The 19,804-nt window shown below is 47.1% G+C and overlaps 1 protein-coding gene across 3 annotated transcripts in view; it reads right to left on the reverse strand.

The window, feature by feature from the left end:
• Positions 1 to 401: 401 nt before the first annotated feature.
• Positions 402 to 19,804, reverse strand: part of IRAK2 (interleukin 1 receptor associated kinase 2) — an 80,476-nt gene continuing 61,073 nt past the window's right edge. For 2 of the 3 annotated variants that reach the window (XM_002813447.6, XM_009238709.4), the window contains 4 exons: positions 17,763 to 17,825; positions 9,549 to 9,749; positions 5,246 to 5,537; positions 402 to 2,047 (listed from right to left, as the gene is read on the reverse strand). In XM_002813447.6, the coding sequence (XP_002813493.5) occupies positions 1,935 to 2,047; positions 5,246 to 5,537; positions 9,549 to 9,749; positions 17,763 to 17,825 (669 nt within the window). In that variant the 3' untranslated portion in view covers positions 402 to 1,934. Of the gene's footprint in view, positions 2,048 to 5,234; positions 5,538 to 9,548; positions 9,750 to 17,762; positions 17,826 to 19,804 lie in introns of all 3 variants that reach the window. The other variant, XM_054551738.2, reaches the window with a different exon arrangement.

Below are 19,804 nucleotides of genomic sequence, written 5' to 3' on the forward strand. Positions count from 1 at the left end.
CATTTGGGGCACAAAATGCACATTCACCTTGAATCCTCACAGACACTGGAGCTGAAGACAGGGCTGTCTGTATAGATCACTGTCTACCTGGACTGGGACCCAGCTCAGCTATATCACACATCAAGCCAAAGCTGTCCTTACTGGGGAGCTGCCAAATGCTTTCACCAGGCAGGACCCATCTGACAACAACCCTACAAGATGGGTACTTTTTCTTTTTCCCATCGTACAGATGAGGAAACAGAGCCTCAGAGTAACTTCCTAACTGGGCCCAAGATCATGCAGCTATTAACAGTCAACAGTAAGAGCCAGGATCATAGCTCTTGGCTACCCGATCTCAAGGATGCAGAGTGCCTTCTCTAAACAAATTCTTTCAGACACAAAACTGATTACAAGTTGTCTGCTGACTTTACAAATATATTTTTATTATATAAAAAGAAATTACTATAGAATTACTTTAAATAGGATATTTCTCCCAGTGAATTTAAAATAGCATCTGTTTCACAAAAAGATTTGCAACATGACTTTTCAGATATATACACACTGAATAATCATTAGGTACATGGCAGAAATACACATTTAATACCTTATTTATTTTACAAAACAGGACAAGTGCATTTTCCAAGTGCTTCTATAACCAGTCTCATCTGTTCCTCCCAACAGCCCAGGGATGAAAAACAAGCAGGTGTTATTTTACTTACAAAGAAACTGAGGTCCCAAAAATTAAATGATTGACTTAATTAGCAGCAGAATCAGACATGAAATGGATTCTCCTGATTCTTCATCATCCAGTCATAAATAACACATATTCTCGGCCGGGTGCAGTGGCTCAAGCCTGTAATCCCAACACTTTGATAGGCCAAGGCAGGCAGATCACAAGGTCAGTAGTTCAAGACCAGCCTGGCCAGTATGGTGAAACCCCGTCTCTACTAAAAATACAAAAATTAGCCAGGCGTAGTGGCAGGTGCCTATAGTCCCATCTACTCAGGAGGCTGAGGCAGGAGAATCGCTTGAACCTGAGAGGCAGAGCTTGCAGTGAGCCGAGATCGTGCCACTGCACTCCAGCCTGGGTGACAAAGTGAGACTCTGTCTCAAAAAACAAACAAACACATATTCTCAAAATAAAAGCTCCATTAAAAAATACTAACATTAGTGGGATGGGAAGATAAAGGTACCAGGCAGTGACTGAATAATTATGTGAATTGCAAGATTTCCAAATACAGGCAGTGGAAAGCCTGCAGAGCTCTTCGCTAGGTGTCTGGCATTTGTAGAACCTGAGACCCAGAGAGATGAGTCAAGAACTGCACTGAGACACAAGTTGAAAGTCTTCCAGGCCAGGCACAGTGGCTCCCAACTGTAATTCCAGCACTTTGGGAGTCTGAGGTGGGAGGATTGCTTGAGCCCAGGACTTCAAGACCAGCCTGGGCAACAAAGCGAGACCCCATCTCTACAAAAAAATTAAAAACTAAAAAAAATCTTTCAGAGCATGCAAGCTTGCAGGCTGTCAGCAAATACAACCCAGAGATCTTAGCTCTGGAAAATGCTATGGCATTGCAGAACTGCCAGTGGTGGGGGAACAAGAGCTGCTGAGGTAATGGAATCTGCTGGGGTGGTTATCATCACATACTCCCCGGAACCACAAAATCAGCCACATCCTGGGCCCGTGTGCAGGGTTTCTGCTTCAGTCTCCTCTGATCCCCTGCTCTGACTAACAAAGCCCAGAAAGGAAGAGACTTCATGGATTTTTGTGTCTCTAAAAGCTGAGGGCCTTTCTATCCCAACTCATTCCAGTGAAATGAAGTTTCCCTCCCACCCAGGACAGCCGATGTTTTGTTGTGTGTTTCCTGGCAGATCTTGGATTCTGCCTCAGACCTTTTTCTTGATCTGATGGTCATCTTTCCAACTGAGGACAAGGGTCCTCAGCTGTGTTCCGGTCATCAGGGGCCAAAGAGCTCAATGCTGTCCAGTTTCTCCTCTTTGTAGAGCAGAATATTCTCCATCAGTTTCCTTTTGGCCTCATTGATGTCAATTTGCCATGAAGTCTCTGTAACTGATGTTCAACAGAAAGCAAACAAGAGCGACTTGAATGAAAGTTACTATTATTATAATTCTTAGATTCACTTAAATCAGGTTTCTGAATCAGGCCCTGAGTGTAATGAGCATTTCTTTTTTTTTTTTTTCTTTTTTTTTTTAATCGAGACAGGGTCTCACTCTGTTGCCCAGGCTGGAGTGCAGTGACACAATTTCAGCTCAAGGCAACCTTGACCTCACAGGTTCAGGTGATCCTCCCACCTCAGCCTCCTGAGTAGCAGGGACTACAAGTGTGCACAACCACACCTGGCTATTTTTTTTTTTTTTTTTTTTGAGATGGAGTCTCACTCTGTTGCTCAGGCTGGGCGACACACACAGTTAATTTTTTTGTGTTTTAGTAGAGAAGGGATTTCACCGTGTTGCCCAGACTAGTCTTGAACTCCTGAGCTCAGGCAATCCACCCGCCTCAGCCTCCCGAAGTGCTAGGATTACAGACAGGCGTGAGCCACCACGCCGGGCCCATGAGCCACGGCACTCAGCCTATTTATTTATTTATTTATTTATTTATTATTTTTTGAGATGGAGTCTCACTCTGTTGCCCAGGCTGGAGTGCAGTGGCTCAATCTCGGCTCACTGCAACCTCTGCCTCCTGGGTTCAAGCAATTCTCCTGACTTAGTATCCTGAGTAGCTGGGATTATAGGCGCCCACCACCACGCCCAACTAATTTTTTGTATTTTTAGTAGAGACGGGGTTTCACCATCTTAGCCAGGATGGTCTCGATCTCCTGACCTCGTGATCCGCCCGCCTCAGCCTCCCAAAGTGTTAGGATTACAGGCGTGAGGCACCAGGCCTGGCCTTTTTTTTTTCTCTGTATTTTTAGTAGAGACGGGGTTTCACGACGTTGGCCAGGCTAATCTCAAACTACTGACCTCAAGTGATCCACCCGCCTTGGCCTTCCAAAGTGCTGGGATTACAGGTGTGAGTCACCATGCCTGGCTGGCCACACCTGGCTAATTTTTGCATCTTTCGTAGAGACAGGTTTTCACCATGTTGCCCCGGCTGATCTTTAAACTCCTGGGCTCAAGCAATCAGCCCACCTTGTCCTCCCGAAGTACTAGGATTACAGGTATGAGCCACTGCACCCGGCTGTAATGAGCATTTTCATCTCCTCTGCCTTTGCAGGAAGCCCTGCAACCTACCCTGACCTTCCAGAAAGGAGAGGGTTTCCCTGCTCCTCTTAATGATGTTGAGGGGTGGGAGGGTGGAGTGAAAAAAATGCTCACATCCTGTCTTTCTTCTTCCTCTCCCCTCCCCATGGCAGGAGGAGTAAAAGAGAAACAGGAGTGGTCAGAGCCTGGGACATTCATTGAACCATGTTTACTAAGGGACAGGGACACTGCATTGAAAGGGCCTTCCTGGTCGGGTGCGGTGGCTCATACCTATAATCCCAGCACTTTGGGAGGCCGAGGTGGGCGGATCACCTGAGGTCAGGAGTTCAAGACCAGCCTGACCAACACGGAGAAACCCTGTCTCTACTAAAAATACAAAATTAGCCAGGCATGGTGGCACATGCCTGTAATCCCGGCTACTCGGGAGGCTGAGGAGGAGAATCGCTTGAACCCGGGAGGCAGAGGTTGCCATGAGCCAAGATCACGCCATTATACTCCAGTCTGGGCAACAAGAGTGAAACTCCGTCTCAAAAAAAAAAAAAAAAATGAGGGGCCTTCCTAATTTTTTATTTCAGAAAGAAACTTGGTATCCTTGGACCTGAGTGGCAGGAATGGAAGGTATCTTTTTTTTTCCCCTGAGACAGAGTCTTCCTCTGTCACCCAAGCCGGAGTGCAGTGGTGCAATCTCAGCTCACTGCAACCTCCACCTCCCGGGTTCAAGCAATTCTCCTGCCTTAGCCTCCCAAGTAGCTGGGACTACAGGTGCCTGCCACCACACCCAGCTAATTTTTGTATTTTTAGTAGAGAGACGGGGGGTTTTACCATATTGGCCAGACTGGTCTTGAACTCCTGAACTCATGATCTGCCCGCCTCAGCCTCCCAAAGTGTTGGGATTACAGGCGTGAGCCACTGCGCCAGAAAGTATCTTCTTTATTTTATTTTTTTTTTTTTTGAGACGGAGTCTCACTCTGTCACTCAGGGCTGGAGTGAAATGGCACGACCTCGGCTCACTGCAACCTCCACCTCCTGGGTTCAAGTGATTCTCGTGCCTCAGCCTCCCAAGTAGTTGGGACTACAGGCACACGCCACCACGCCTAGCTAATTTTTTATTTTTAGTAGAGAGGGTTTCACCAAGTTGGCCAAGCTGGTCTTGAACTCCTGACCTCAGGTGATCTGCCCACCCCAGCCTCCGGAAGTGCTCGGATTACAGGTGTGAGCCACCGCACCCAGCCTGGAAGATATCTTTAGAAGTGACTGGTGAGGATGGTGTTTGTGTTGAGAGGAGAGACAGACAGCAACAGACCACATGGGGCCTTGAGGACTTTGAACGAGGGATGACATGCATTGTGTTTTTTGTTTTGTTTTGTTTTTTGTTTTTTTGAGACGGAGTCTCGTTCTGTCGCCCAGGCTGGAGTGCAGTGGCGCAATCTTGGCTCACTGCAACCTCTGCCTCCCGGGTTCAAGCAATTCTCTTGCCTCAGCCTCCCAAGTAGCTGGGATTACAGGCACGCACCACCATGCTGAGCTAATTTTTTTGTATTTTTAGTAGAGACGGGGTTTCGCCATGTTGGCCAGGCTGGTCTCGACCTCCTGACCTCAGGTGATCCACCCGCCTCAGCCTCCCAAAGTGCTGGGATTACAGGCGTGAGCCACCTCGCGTGGCCGGCATTGTGTTTTTAAAATCTACTCTGGCTGGCTCCTGGAGAAGGACCTGGTGAGGGAGGAGCCAGGATGGAGGAGGACTAAGGGAAGCTATGCAGTCCCCTGAGGACAGGAGCTCAAAGGGAGAATCCAGAGAAGTAGATGGAGGTGAGAGAGATTTTGGAGGCAAATGGACAGGACTGGGTGATTAACCGGACACAGTCCAGGGCAGGGAGAGGGAGGTGTCAAGGATGCCTCCCAGGTTTCTCTGTGAAAAACTGGCTGGTTGGTGAATGGCTGAATAACCAAATGAAGGAGTGAATGAGGGCAACAGAAAGAAAAAATGATGGGCTGAAGTTGGGGACACACACATGAGCATCCAAATGCACTCTGACCTCTGGCTTACCATCCTGGGGAGGCTCCGGGCCAACACAGGCCTCAGAGGAGGAGTCGGCCTCCCTTCCCACGATGACCCGCAGTCTTCCTTCCCCATTCTCTGTGGGGAGAAGTGGGGTGGCAGCCCCCGCCCAGGGTGCCACACTCACGGAGGAGGAGGCATCAAGGCTGGAATTGTCAACGTCGTCTGTTTCCTCTGGGGTGTTGGAAGAAGAGCCTGTACCCTCAGAAAGCCCACTCCAAGGGAGCAACATCTCCCGACCTCGGAGCCACTCTTCCACAGCAGCCACAGAGCCACGCACCTTTGGGAGAAGAGGGAGAAGGGAGCTCATCAGGAATTCTCTCTGAAATAGAAATGCTAACATCTGGCCTCCCAACAGAGAGGGGGCGGGGAGCAGACTGAAGAACCTAATGCTGGTTGCTTTGTCTGAAAAAATCACACCCTTCCTTTGAAAAGACCTGTGGTTGCCCACCAACCGCCCTGTCATAGATGAGACGGCATGACCCAACATGGGCAGATCATAGTACCCCACTTCTCTGGCCATAGGAATTTGGGCATGTGATCGAAGCTGGCCAATCAGAATCCTTCCCTGAAACTTTTCCACCTAGAGCTTATTGGGGAAAGACCTCCAGCCTTTCCTTTCTAGTGGTAGAACCAGACGCCCCATTATACCCAGAAAACCCATTTACAGTAGGGGAAAATGAAACCTCAACACAGAGTAAAGCAGAGGCAAGCAACGGAGAGAGAGCCACAGACACACAGACACAATGGCTGTACCTTTGGTGTTTGAGATCCTGGGTCTAACTTCCCTGAAAGCAGAGCAATGCCTGTCCTCTCTGTTGTTTGGTTAAATGAGACACTAAGTTCATTCATTCGCTAATTCACTCATTCATATTCTTCCCCTCTCCCTATGTCTGTGTGTGTATGCATGCATGTGTGTGTGTGTAAGAGTTTAAGTTCCTAACACTTTCAATCAAAAAAGCACAAATAATATAGATGTTGCCCTGGAAGGTTTTTCTGGTTAAGGAGGTTAGGAAAATTAGAGGGAAGCAAGGAAGGAATGTTTCTTCTTCACACACACACACACACAGAGCACACATACATACCCTTATACCCGTAACAACAATAACAAATCTCATCTCCTCAGTGCCTTGCAAAAAATTCAATATACTAATGTATCCATTTCTTTTTTTTTTTTTTTTGAGACAGAGTCTCGCTCTTTTGCCCAGGCCGGACTGCAGGGGCATATCTCGGCTCACTGCAAACTCTGCCTCCTGGGTTCATGCCAATCTCCTGCCTCAGCCTCCCGAGTAGCTGGGACTACAGGTGCCTGTCACCACGCCCGGCTAATTTTTTGTATTTTTAGTAGACATGAGGTTTCACCATGTTAGCCAAGATGGTCTCGATCTCCTGACCTCGTGATCTGCCCGCCTCGGCCTCCCAAAGTGCTGGGATTACAGGCGTGAGCCACCGCGCCCGGCCACTAATGTATCCATTTCATACACAATGCATGAATTTTTATAGATAAAAAATTAAAAGATCAGAAAAGTTAAGTTCCCTGTCTAAAGCCACCCAGCCAGTCCAGTAAATGGCAAAGGTGACCATCAAACCCAGGCCTGCTTATCTTCCAGTCCCTGACCCAGCTGTTCTTTCATCTTCCTAGCTTGGTTGTGATGTACTAAGAGCTAAGGCCATCTCCTACCTCTTCTTACACCTAAAGCACCCTATCCCCTTTATTTTATGTGGCAAACGTCTCATCCTTCAAGGCCCAGGCCACATGTTACTTCTTGAGATAAATCTTCACAGTAGATGCCCAATAAATATTTGCCAATCTAAAGACCGCATTTCCTTGTTGCTAGGCGTGGCCATGTAACTAAGTTCTACTCTCTATTATGTGAGAAAAAGTGATGCATTTCCAGGTTATATCTTTAAAAGAAAGGGAATGTGTCCACCTTTTCCTTTTAACCCTCTTTCACTGGCTGGAATGCAGGTGTGATGGCCTGAGCAACAGCAGCCATCTTAGACCCTGACATGGAAGGCACATGGTAAGGATAGCAGATAAACAATATAGAAGGAGCCTGGGTCCCCAATACCGTGGCAGTGCCACATTAGCACTGGACTGTGTAAATTCAAACTGTTACACTAAAGAGAATAAACGTCTATCTTATTTAAACCACTACATTTTGCAGTCTCCTTGTTATAGCAGTTTCACCTGCACCTTAAGTGACACACTGAACAAAATAATGAATGAATAAAAGAATGAAAGTCTTACTGAAAGAATAATTGGTTGAAGGAGACATAACTTTTTAGAATATAAATCTGATTACGTCCTACCTCTGCTTAAAACCCTTAGTGAGGCTAGGCACAGTGGCTCACGCCCATAATCCCAGCACTTTGAGAGGCCGAGGCAGGTGGATCACCTGAGGTCAGGAGTTCGAGACCAGCTTGACCAACATAGTGAAATCCCGTCTCTACTAAAAATACAAAAATTAGCTGGGTGTGGTGGCACACACCTGCAATCTCAGCTACTCGGGAGGCTGAGGCAGGAGAATTGCTTGAACCGGGGAAGTGGAGGTTGCAGTGAGCCGAGACTGCACCACTGCACTCTAGCCTGGCTGAAAGAGTGAGATTCTGTAAAAAGAAAAAAAAAAAACCTTAGTGGCATTGCAAAAATCCTTACTGTGCCTACAAAACCCTCTATCATTGGACAACTCCTTCCTTGACACACCCAACACAAGCCACTGTGCCCCATGTGTTGTGTTCTAGCCCTTCGGACCTTCTTCCAGGCCCTTGAACGTGCTGAGCTCTCTCTCGATTCAGGCCATTTGCAGACTGTTCCTTCTGCCTGGATTGCTCTTCGTGTGCTTAAACACCCCTTCCTCAGGAAGGTCAACAGGGTGAGGTCCTCGTCATACACTTTCCTGGCGCTCACCACACAGACAATCACTATGCAATGTCCATGAGTTCCAGGAGAGTGGACCTGGGTCTGCCTTGTTCCCGAACAGATGTGTCCCCTGGCCCCAGTGTACAACTGCGGAATGAATGACTGAACATCGGGGCACATGGACACTTGGGGGACCCCTGTGCTAGCAAAGGCTACGAACAAAGACTGAAGCCTCCAGCTCCTGCCACGTGACGGCGCAAGACGATGGACATAAGGCTGAACCGGGAGTCCAGAGAGCTCTGACAAAAACCAATTCTGTGGCCTCATCTTCTCTGTAAAATGGGAGGCTTGGGCTACAGCAGAGGTTTTTGAAGATGTTTTTCAGCCACCAAACCCTTTCCAGAGAGAACCCAATACAGTAACTGAGAAAAGTCAAAGTGGGTGTCTGGTCCGAGTCACAGGTGGGGGCCTGCACCTCCCCCAACCCCTCTTGCTGCCAACAGCAATTCCTGAGTATTCTCAAGGAGCCCCTCTGTGCCCAACACGACTTGAAAATCACTCTGCTAGATGATTTCTAAGGGTCCTCCCAGGCAGTGAAGAGTTTGTCCTTAGAAAGACCAAGCAATGGCCACACAGAGCGGCTCATGCCTGTAATTCAAGATACTCGGGAGTCTGAGGCAAGAGAATTACTTGAACCCGGCAGGTGAAGGTTGGAGATAGCGCCACTGCACTCCAGCCTGGGCGACAGAAGGAGACTCTGTCTCAAAAAGAAAAAAAAAAGAAAGAAAAAAAAAAAAAGATCAAGCAGTAGTCTCTTGATTACCTTTTACCATGGAAGCCACGGCTACTTCTCATGTCCAAAAAAATCTCTTACCCCGTGTAGTGGCTGCTTTCTAGGACGTCCGCCTAGTGCATGGGCTGAGCACACTCCCTTTCTTTGGGACCTGGCCCCGACACCATCCAGGGAGGGAGCCCTGGGCAGCTCGGTTTGCATGCTGGACCGCCCCACCATGCCTGATTGGCCAAGCGGTAGACACCTGACCCAAGTTCAGCCAATCAGGTTCTACCTCTGTGGTGGGACTCAGGGTGGAGGCTCATTCTCTCCGTTATACCTGCTGGCAGAGCCGTTCCCTCCAGAGAAAACAAAGGAAAGGAGAAGGGGCCTATAGAGAAGGGGGAATAAAGCCGATTCACAAAGAGTGCATCGAGTTCTTTTAACATACGCGGGTTTGGTCCTGCGCCCTGAGGCCCTGCAATACCCGTCCTCGGGCTCCGCACTATCCATCCCTACACCGCCCTTTGGCTGATGGGAGCTCTAGGAGGTTCTGCGGCTTGCAAGCAAGCACAACCTGGCCTCTGTGAAGGGGCCGTCCCCGAGGAGGTGGACCCACGCGCCCAGGCAGCGAGGCCGCTGTGGGCGATGCTCACCTCCTGCAGGCTGGTGTTACGCTTCCGCAGGCACAGGCAGGCAGCCGTGGCCAGGGCCTCGGCGCAGTCCTCCGGAAGCCTCCCTGCGCCCTTCTCCAGGTACTTCTGGCAGATCTCCTTTGCCATCACGTTCTCCACGCCCGTCTTCCTGGAGCAGGGCGAGGCGGTGCTGCTTGGAATTTCACTGAGGAGTAAGTCCTTCTGTGGGAAGAAGGGTAGAAACGCCCTTGCGTGAGCTGCAGAGCTGCAAGAGCCAACGCACGCGCCCCACTCACCTCCAGAGCTGCAAAAAATGCTCAGAAAACCGACAGGACATCGTAAGAATAAATGCAAGGATTCCAGAAAGAAGTAAAACACCCAAGAAATGGAAAAGGACTCGATTTCCTACATGCACAGGACACTCCATAGTGAATTCATGCCACAAACGCGGGGTCTTAATTTTTCTAGGCCTCGGTTGGTTCATCAGGAAAATGGGAATAACAAAAATACCTACACCAGGGCCGGGCGCAGTGGCTCACGCCTGTAATCTTAGCACTGTGGGAGGCAGAGGCGGGTGGATCACTTGAGGTCAGGAGTTCGAGACCAGCCTGGCCAACAGGGTGAAACCCCGTCTCTACTAGAAATATAAAAATTAGCTGGGCTTGGTAGCGCACGCCTGTAATCACAGCTACTAGGGCGGCTGAGGCAGAGGAACTGCTTGAACCCATGGTGGGGGAGGTGGGGGGCGGAGGCTGCAATGAGCCGAGATCAGGCCACTGCACTCCAGCCTAGGTGACAGCGAGATTCTGTCTCAAAAAAATAATAAAATACCTACACCTAGGACTAACACAACCATTCAATGAAACAGTGCACCTATAAGCACAGAGAGTGACATCTGACACGGAACATTCAATAGTCTTTTAGTGATAATAACTAATAGTAACAATAGCTACCATTTATATGGCACTTACTACATGATGAGCACTTAATAATTTAATCTTATTAACAACTACATGGACAATCTCTTATGATATAAACATTTCAAATGTAGGATTCTGACCTATGTATACATAACAGGAGAGCCACTATAAAGAAAATATTATGTCTATACTTTTTATACATGTTGTATTTACATATATTTTATATTTTGTACCACATAAAATGCAGGAATCTGAACTATGCATACAATAGAACATATGCTATATAAATAATTTTATACAAATATGTAAGCATATTTAATATAAATTATTGTATATTTCATGAGTAATATGGTATATATGATTAGCATATATAAATGTTACAAATATATTGTACTAAATATTGTAAAAACATGTATTATAGGCCAGGCGCGGTGCCTCATGCCTGTAATCCCAGCACTTTGGGAGGCCGAGACTGGCAGATCACTTGAGGTCAGGCGTTCGAGACCAGCCTGGCTGACGGTGAAACCTCGTCTCTACTAAAAAATACAAAAAATTAGCCGGGCATGGCAGTGCGTGCCTATAGTCCCACGTACTCGGGAGGCTGAGGTAGGAGAATTGCTTGAACCGGGGAGGGAGAGGCTTCAGTGAGCCGAGACTGTGCCACTGCACTCCAGCCTGGGCGACAAAGTGAGACTCTGTCTCAAAAAATAAATAAATAAATAAGAAATAAAAATAAAAATAGGCCAGGCACAGTGATATAATCACAGCTCACTACAGTCTCAACCTCCTCGATTCAATCAATCCTCCCACCTCAGCCTCCCAGGTAGCTGGGACTATAGGCACATGCTACTGTACTTGGCTAATTTTTTAATTTTTTGTAGAGATGGAGTCTCATGTTGCCCAGGCTGGTCTTGAACTCCTGGGCTCAAGTAATCCTCCTGTCTTGGCATCTCAAAGTGCTCAGATTATAGGTGTGAGCCACTGCACCCAGCCTAAATGTTTATTTTTTTAAAAGTGTGCTAGTGTTTAAAGCTGATAATCAAGAACAGTAGAAGTGTATTATTTTCTTCTTTTCTAAAGGCAGGGTCTCACAATTTGCCCCAACTGGAAACCTGCCATCATTGCTATGTATCTTGATGCAAAGACTATGATGATAATCAAAAAAACTACAGAAGACACCTAGTGTTTAAACAGGTTGGGGGACTGAGAACACGCGATGAAAGGATGTCGAGGGAACTTCACCATGGAGGAGTCGGCAGCTCCACCTGAAACCACTGATCAATCTTAGCACTAAAACCTTAACACACTGATCGTTCTTAGCACTAAAAGTAGGACAACAGGCTACGTCCCGTGTAGTGAAGCAATGGGAGGCTCACAGCGCCTCCAGGAAGTGTTCTTGACAAAGGCAATGACCATGACTCTAAACAAGTCACAAGTGCTAACTGCCAAATATAGGAAATATGAAGAATAGAGAAACAAGGGAAGGAGACCACAGGATGTAATCAGCAAAACCCAGAATGTGAGACAGTGTGTCTATATAGGGCAAATGACCTATTCTATGCAAAAATCCAACAACATCCAAAATGAAAAAGGGCATTGCAGGAGAGGTTGTGAGAGAATAAGAGTCTTTTTTTTTTTTTTTGAGACGGAGTCTCGCTCTATCGCCCAGGCTGGAGTGCAGTGGCGCGATCTCGGGTCACTGCAAGCTCCGCCTCCCGGGTTCATGCCATTCTCCTGCCTCAGCCTCCCGAGTAGCTGGGACTACAGGCGCCCGCCACCACACCCGGCTAATTTTTTTTTTTATTTTTAGTAGAGATGGGGTTTCATGATGTGAGCCAGGATGGTCTCCATCTCCTGACCTCGTGATCCTCCTGCCTCGGCCTCCCAAAGTGCTGGGATTACAGGCTTGAGCCACCGCACCCGGGCAAGAATAAGAGTCTTAAGAAACATAACCATGCCTGGGCATGGTGGTTCACACCTGTAATGTCAGCACTTTGGGAGGCCGAGGCAGGCGAATGCTTAAGCCCAGGAGTTCAAAACTAGCCTGGACAACAAAGTGACATCCCATCTCCATATAAAAATTTTTTTAAAAAATGAAAAAAACAAAGAAACATAACCAAAGTAATATATGGACATTTTTTGGGTCTAGTTTCAAACAAACTACCCTTAAAAAGCAACTTTTGGCTGGGCACGGTGGCTCACACCTGTAATCCCAACACTTTGGGAGGCCAAGGCAGGAGGATCACTTGGGCTCAGGAGTTCGAGACCAGCCTGGGCAACGTGGCAAAACCCCATCTCTATTAAAAATACAAAAATTATCTGGGCCATGGTGGCACACACCTGTGATCCCAGCTACATGGGAAGCTGAGGCAGGAGAATTGCTTGAACCTGGGAGACAGAGGCTGTGGTAAGCCAAGAGCACACCACTGTACTCCAGCCTGGGCCACAGAGGGAGACTCCATTTCAAAAAAAAATTAAAATTAAACATAAGTGGTTAAAATTTGGGGACAAAAGTTTACCTTTCCTTTCATTTCTACTCTCCAAAGGTAACCCCTGCTAATAGTTTGGATTATATTACTTTCTGCTATACAGCTATAATTATTTTGGTTATATATTTACTTATGTAATAATTATAACAGTATCCTAAGAGCTGTTAAAATAATAGCAATATCAGCCTGGGCAACATAACAAGACCCCATCTCTACAAATAACAAATTAAAAAGTAGCTGGGCATAAAGGCACATGCCTGTGGTCCCAGGTACTTGGGAGGCCGCCGAGGCAGATGGATCACTTGAGGTCAGGAGTTCAAGACCAGCCTGGCCAACATGGTGAAACCCTGTCTCTATTAAAAATACAAAAATTAGCTGGGCATGTTGGTCCATGCCCGTAATCCCAGCTACTCGGGAGGCTGAGGCAGGAGAATCAATTGAAGCCAGGAGGCAGAGGCTGCAGTGAGCGGAGACTGCACCACTGTACTCCAGCCTGGGTGACAGAGCAAGACTCTATCTCAAAATAAAAATAAATAAATAAAATAAAAATAAAAATTAGCTAGGAGTGGTGGCACGTGCCTGTGGTCCCAATTACTTGGGAGGCTAAAGCAGGGGATCACTTGAGGCCAGGGGTTCAAGGTTACAGTGAGCCATGATTGCACCACTACACTCTAGCCAGGGTGGCAGAGACCTTATCTCAAATAATAATGATAATACTAATAGTTAACATATATTGTTTATTATGTTCTAGTTACTATTTTAGACATCTCACATATTATTTAACCTTCAATAACCCTGTCAGATGCCAGGCACAGCGGCTCATGCCTATAATCCCAGCTACCCAGGAGGCTAAGGTGGGAGGATCCCTTGAGCCCAGGAGTTCGAGGTGACAGTGAGCTATGATCATGCCACTGCACTCCTCCAGCCTTCGTGACAAAGAAGATAGAAGATAGGATACCCTATCTCCAAAAATGACAACAAACAAACATACCTTGTCGGTGGGGGGGGGTACTACTATTATCCTCAATTTATAGAGAAGAAAATATGTGATACAATGTTTTCATTCATTCATCCATCTATTTTTAGCAAAAATGTGATCATACTATATACTATTCTGAATTTGCTTTTTTCACTTGGAGATATGTCCCTGTCAGAACATACATGTCTTTTTCAATTTACTTTTTCATTTTTTTGAGACAGAGTCTCACTCTGTTGCCCAGGCTAGAGTGCTGTGGCGCAGTCTCGACTCACTGCACTCTGCCACCCAGGTTCAAGCGATTCTCCTGCTTCAGCCTCCTGAGTAGCTGGGATTACAGGCACTCGCCACCACACAGGGCTAATTTTGTGTTTTTAGTAGAGATGGGGTTTCACCATGTTGCCCAGGCTGGTCTTGAACTCTTGAACTCAAGTGATCCACCCACCTCAGCCTCCCAAAGTGCCAGGATTACAGCTGTGAGCCACCGCGCCCGGCCTCTTTTTCATTTTTTTAAAATAAGAATGTTTGTGTTGGCTTTATTCAGAATTGCCAAAACCTGGAAATAACCCAAATGTCCAGCAACTGGTAAATGGATAAACAGTCATCTATCCATACTTCAGCAATGAAAAGGAATGAATTACTGACACGTCAACAACATGGATGAATCTAAGCACCATGCTACATGAAGGGGGACAGAAACAAATGAGTGCATCCGCCATGGGCCCATTGATATGACCCTCTAAAGAAGATAGACCTATGTGGACAGAAATTAGATGAGTAATTGCCAGGGCCTGTAAGTGGAGGCAATTTTCTGGGGTGACAAAAATATTCTGCATCTTGATTGTGGTGGTGGTTACATGACTGTATACATTTGTCAAAACTCATACAGGCTGGGCGCCATGGCTCACACCTGTAATCCTCACGCTTTGGGAGACCAAGATGGGAAGATCGCTTGAGCCCAGGCAGTCGAGGCTGCAGTGAGCTACAATCAGGCCACTGCACTCCAGCCTGGGTGACAGGGCAAGACCCCTCCCTATCTCTAAATCAAATTAAATTAAATTTGGCCAGGTGCAGTGGCTCACTCCTGTAATCCCAACACTTTGGGAGGTCAAGGTGGGCAGATCACCTGAGTGATGTCAGGAGTTCAAGACCAGCCTGGCCAACATGGCAAAACCCTGTTTCTACTAAAAAAAAATACACAAATTAGCTGGGTGTGGTGATGTGCGCCTGTAGTCCCAGCTACTCAGGAGGCTGAAGCAGGAGAATTTCTTGAACCCGGGGGGTGGAGGTTGCAGTGAGCCAAGATCATGCCACTGCACTCCAGCCTGGGCAACAGCGAGACTCTGTCTCGAAAAAAAAAAAAAAATGCCACTACAAATATCCTTGTTCATCTGTCTCTCCTCACATGTGTGCATGTTTCTCTAGGCACAAATGGAATTGCCGTGTCAGAGGGCACCCATATTTTCAATTTTGGTGGAAACCACCAAATGCCCTCAGGAAACACTGTGGCAACTAACACTTTCCCAAGCCTGGAGGAGGCCTGCTTCCTCCTACCCTGGGCCACAGGAAGTCAGCAAGCTTTCCTCCCTGACTCAAATCTTGATTAACCATCAGATTGCACCTACCACAACAGAACATGATAAGAGACCATACAAGAGTCTAGGGTAAGAGAAAGAAACTACATTTTAAAAAATTCTTATTTTCCACATTTTTAGAAATCATTAGCAAAAAAAATAATTTTAGACAATTTCCTGTCAGTGCCTCAAAAGCCTCCTTCCACTGTGACACTTGTCCGGGGAGCCCCAGAGGACTGCTGGGAAATCCATCTCAAGAAAATAGTCAGGAGATGAGAAACTGCCCCCAAACAGCCCCAAACCACATCTGAGCTGCCCAGACAGACCTCTCTGCAGCATATGGGGTTGACTGCCCAAAAGGGGTGGAACTCACAGAGTTCATCAAAGGACCATGTCGTGACTTTCTGCATGTAGTAGGGAGGCTGAAGGCCTCCCTACCCCAGAGCCCAGGGGATGCTTCTGGGGCCCAGTCACCAGAAAAAATAAATAAATAAAATAATAATCTGTCTGTTCCAATGGCCTCAATACCCAGTAGGAAAAGGTGCCCCCTCTCAAACTGATGAGGAAGACTAGAGCTTGCATGAGATTTGAAACTCTACAGAAGCCATGGGTTCAATTAAACCCCACTTCCACCACTTATCTCCCTGAGGGGTGTGAGACAAGTCACTTCTGCTCGCCCTCAGTTTTCTCAGCTGTAAATGGGAATGATCATACTGAATTCGTATGGTTGGACTGTCACAAGAAACAAGCAGGAGACTGCTGTGGTTAAGAACTCAGGGTCCTGTAATCCCAGCACTTTGGGAGGCCGAGGCGGGCGGATCACAAGGTCAGGAGATCGAGACCATCATGGCTAACACAGTGAAACCCCGTCTCTTTTGAATTTTTTGTAAAATACAAAAAAATTAGCCAGGTGTGGTGGCGGGCGCCTGTAGTCCCAGCTGCTCGGGAGGCTGAGGCAGGAGAATGGCATAAACCCGGGAGGTGGAGCTTGCAGTGAGCCGAGATTGCACCACTGCACTGCAGCCTGGGCAACAGAGTGAGACTCCGTCTCAAAAAAAAAAAAAAGAACTCAGGATCTCAGGTCAGGGAGATCTGATTCAGAATTCCAGCTCTGACACTTGGTAATTCCAACCAAGATCCTAGGCCAACCTCAGAGCCAGCTTTCCTCATCTGCAGATGAATATAATGACTCTATCATGGAAAAGTTGAGATGATTTAGGTAGATAATGTATGGAAAGTATTTAACACAAAGTCAGGCTAGGTTGTTGTATTTTTATTCTTTTTTGAGACAGGGTCTCACTCTGTCACCCAGGCTGGAGTGTAGTGGCGCAATCTTGGCTCACCACAACCTCTGTCTCCTGGGTTCAAGCAATTCTCCTGCCTCAGCCTCCCAAGTAGCTGGGATTACAGGTGTGTGCCACTATGCTTGGCTAATTTTTGTATTTTTAGTAGAGACGGGGTTTCGCCATGTTGCCCAGGCTGGTCTCGAACTCCCAGCCTCAAGTGATCCGCCCGCCTTGGCCTCCTCCAAAGTGCTGGGATTAGAGGTTTGAGCCACCACACCCAGCCAGGTTGTTATATTTTTTAAATGACTATGTATATCAGATCTTTGGCCTACAAAATGGAAATTGTTTTTATTATAGAAACTTGTTTAAAAGGGCTGAAATTAACTTTTATCAATTTGAGGAAAATCCCTAATGAATTGCCTGATATGTAGAGAAGAAGTGTGCTTTCTATAAACATTCCAAATTCTTTTTTTTTTTTTTTTTTTGAGATGGAGTCTCTCACCCAGGCTGGAATGCAGCAGCGTAATCTCGGCTCACTGCAACCTCTGCCTCCCAGGTTCAAGTGATTCTCCTGCCTCAGCCTCCCAAGTAGCTGGGATTACAGGCACATGCGACCACGCCTGGATAATGTTGGGGGTTTTTTGTAAGTTTTTTCTTTTTCTTTTTTTAATAGAGACAGGGTTTCACCATGTTGGCCAGGCTGGTCTTGAACTCCTGATCTCAAATGATCCACCCACATCAGCCTCCCAAAGGCTGTGATCACAGGCATGAGCCACCGCACCAAGCCCCAGATGCTATTATCATGAAAAAGCAATCGTTGGCTGGCAGGTGGGGATGGGAGGTTAAAGCTGCTTTGCGGGGATGCAAATGCAACCTTGTACTAGGCCTCATTAGCATGTGTAAAACTAGCTAGAGTTGAGGTTGTTGCCCTCTCTACAGAGCTGTGAGGCCCAAATATACCACCCAGCCAGATGGGACAAGTTCCCTTACCAGGTAAACCGGGCTTCGGTTATTATCCATTGCAGGGATGCCTGTGAGGACCTCGGCCAACACCTGGAGAGAACAGAACGTGAGTTAGTATGTTCAGACACTCGTGCACACGGCCAGGCAGCAGATTCTGTCTTCTCTTCTCAGTTGCAAGGTCTGAGCTCCAGGCGCAGCTCTGCCATTGCCAGCAGACACACCTGCCCAAAATCTGACATGGGAATATCACTAAACACTTCCTCCAATTAAAGATGCCACCAAGCTGCCAGTGGAAGGTTGTAATTAATTGATAGCCAGGCAGAGAAGATGGTTTTCAAAAATTCATGTGTGTGTGTGTTTACGTGTATTACCATAAGATATATATAGGTATAGATAGATATAGATACACACACACGTATATATACACTATTTTTTAAAGATTGTTTCATTTAAAAATCCTTCAGCTGGCTGGGCGCGGCGGCTCACGCCTGTAATCCCAGCACTTTGGGAGGCTGAGGCGGGCAGATTACGTGATCAGGAGATCGAGACCACGGTGAAACCCCGTCTCTACTAAAAATACAAAAAAATTAGCCAGGCGCGGTGGTGGGCACCTGTAGTCCCAGGTGCTCTGGAGGCTGAGGCAGGAGAACGGTGTGAACCTGGGAGGTGGATCTTGCAGTGAGCTCAGATCGCGCCACTGCACTCCAGCCTGGACGATAGAGCAAGACTCCGTCTCAAAAAAAAAAAAAAAAAAACAAAAATCCTTCAGCTATGGCAAGCAGGCATTGCTCTGTGAATCTCAGGGAAGGAAGGAGTCTGCATGCAGGCAGGTATCTATTCTAGACAAATCTTGCAGCATCCATAGCATGTTTCACTCACAGGCCTTTACTAACATTATTTATTCATTAGTGCATCCACTCGCAGAAGGAGCACAACCCTGTATACGTGTAAGTCACCACAAAATTGGCAAACCATGATATATGTCTTCATAAACAGGAAACCTGCTTTGAACAGGGTTTCTCAGTAGAGACAATGCTATGATGGCTAAGGGCTCTACAGTCAGGCCTGAGTTCAAATTCTGACTCTGTTCCTTATATGCTCAGGTGATCTTTAGGCAAGTAACTGAAACCTGAGCCTCAGTGTCCTCATCTGTTAAATGGGGACTAGCAGTTGTGAATATTAAAGGCGTGAATACCCCACACTTAGTGTGGAATCTCTCTCCCACAGCATCTCTTGAAGCAAGTCAGAATAGGGTCACATTTATAGCCAAGAATCCCTCCAAGCCTGGAAGAAGGAAAGGATAAAGGTTTTAAACCACCCAAGATTAATAACAGACTGGCAGTGACCAGAAGAGGGCAGCAGAGGGCATCACTGCTGCAAGTGGCACACGAGCCAATTGAAAAGGGATTCCTGACAGGTCCCTGCCAGGAAGGGACGGAACAAGGGGAAATGAATAAACAAAGATTTCCTGTGCCCCTTTCACAGAGCAGGCTCTGAGCCAAGTCCTTTATAGAGGTCATTGAGCACTCACCAAAAAACACTGAGCAATGCACTGTGCTCCCCACAGGAGGAATCAGAGTTCAAAAGCATATCAGTCAACCAGAGGCAGGGCTGAGCAAAAGGGTGGCAGAAGCCAGGGGGCATTCAATGAATGAATGGATAGATGGATGGGTGGATGTGTAGGTAGGTGGATAAATGGGTGGGTGGGTGGGTAGGAGGCAGGGTGGGTACATGGGTGGACAGGTGGGGTAGGTGGATGGATGGGTGGGTGGGTGGGTGGATGGATGGATGGGTAGATGGGTGGGTGGGTGGATGGATGGATGGATGGGTATGTGGGTGGAGGCTGGGTGCGTGGGTGGATGTGTGGATGGGTAGATGGATAGGTGGGAGGGTGAATGGATGGATGAGGAAGTCATCTGTGACACTAACACACTAGTTAGAAGGTCAAGAGTAAACAGATATCAGAAGGAGGGTGTAAAGGTGGGAATAAAAATAACCACAGTCATCATAATATTCTTGGTAGGTGCAGGGTGCAGGGTACCATGCTCACCTGCTTATATACATTATCC

The sequence above is a fragment of the Pongo abelii genome, chromosome 2 (assembly GCF_028885655.2).
Source record: "Pongo abelii isolate AG06213 chromosome 2, NHGRI_mPonAbe1-v2.0_pri, whole genome shotgun sequence".
Classification (NCBI taxonomy): Eukaryota; Metazoa; Chordata; class Mammalia; order Primates; family Hominidae; genus Pongo; species Pongo abelii.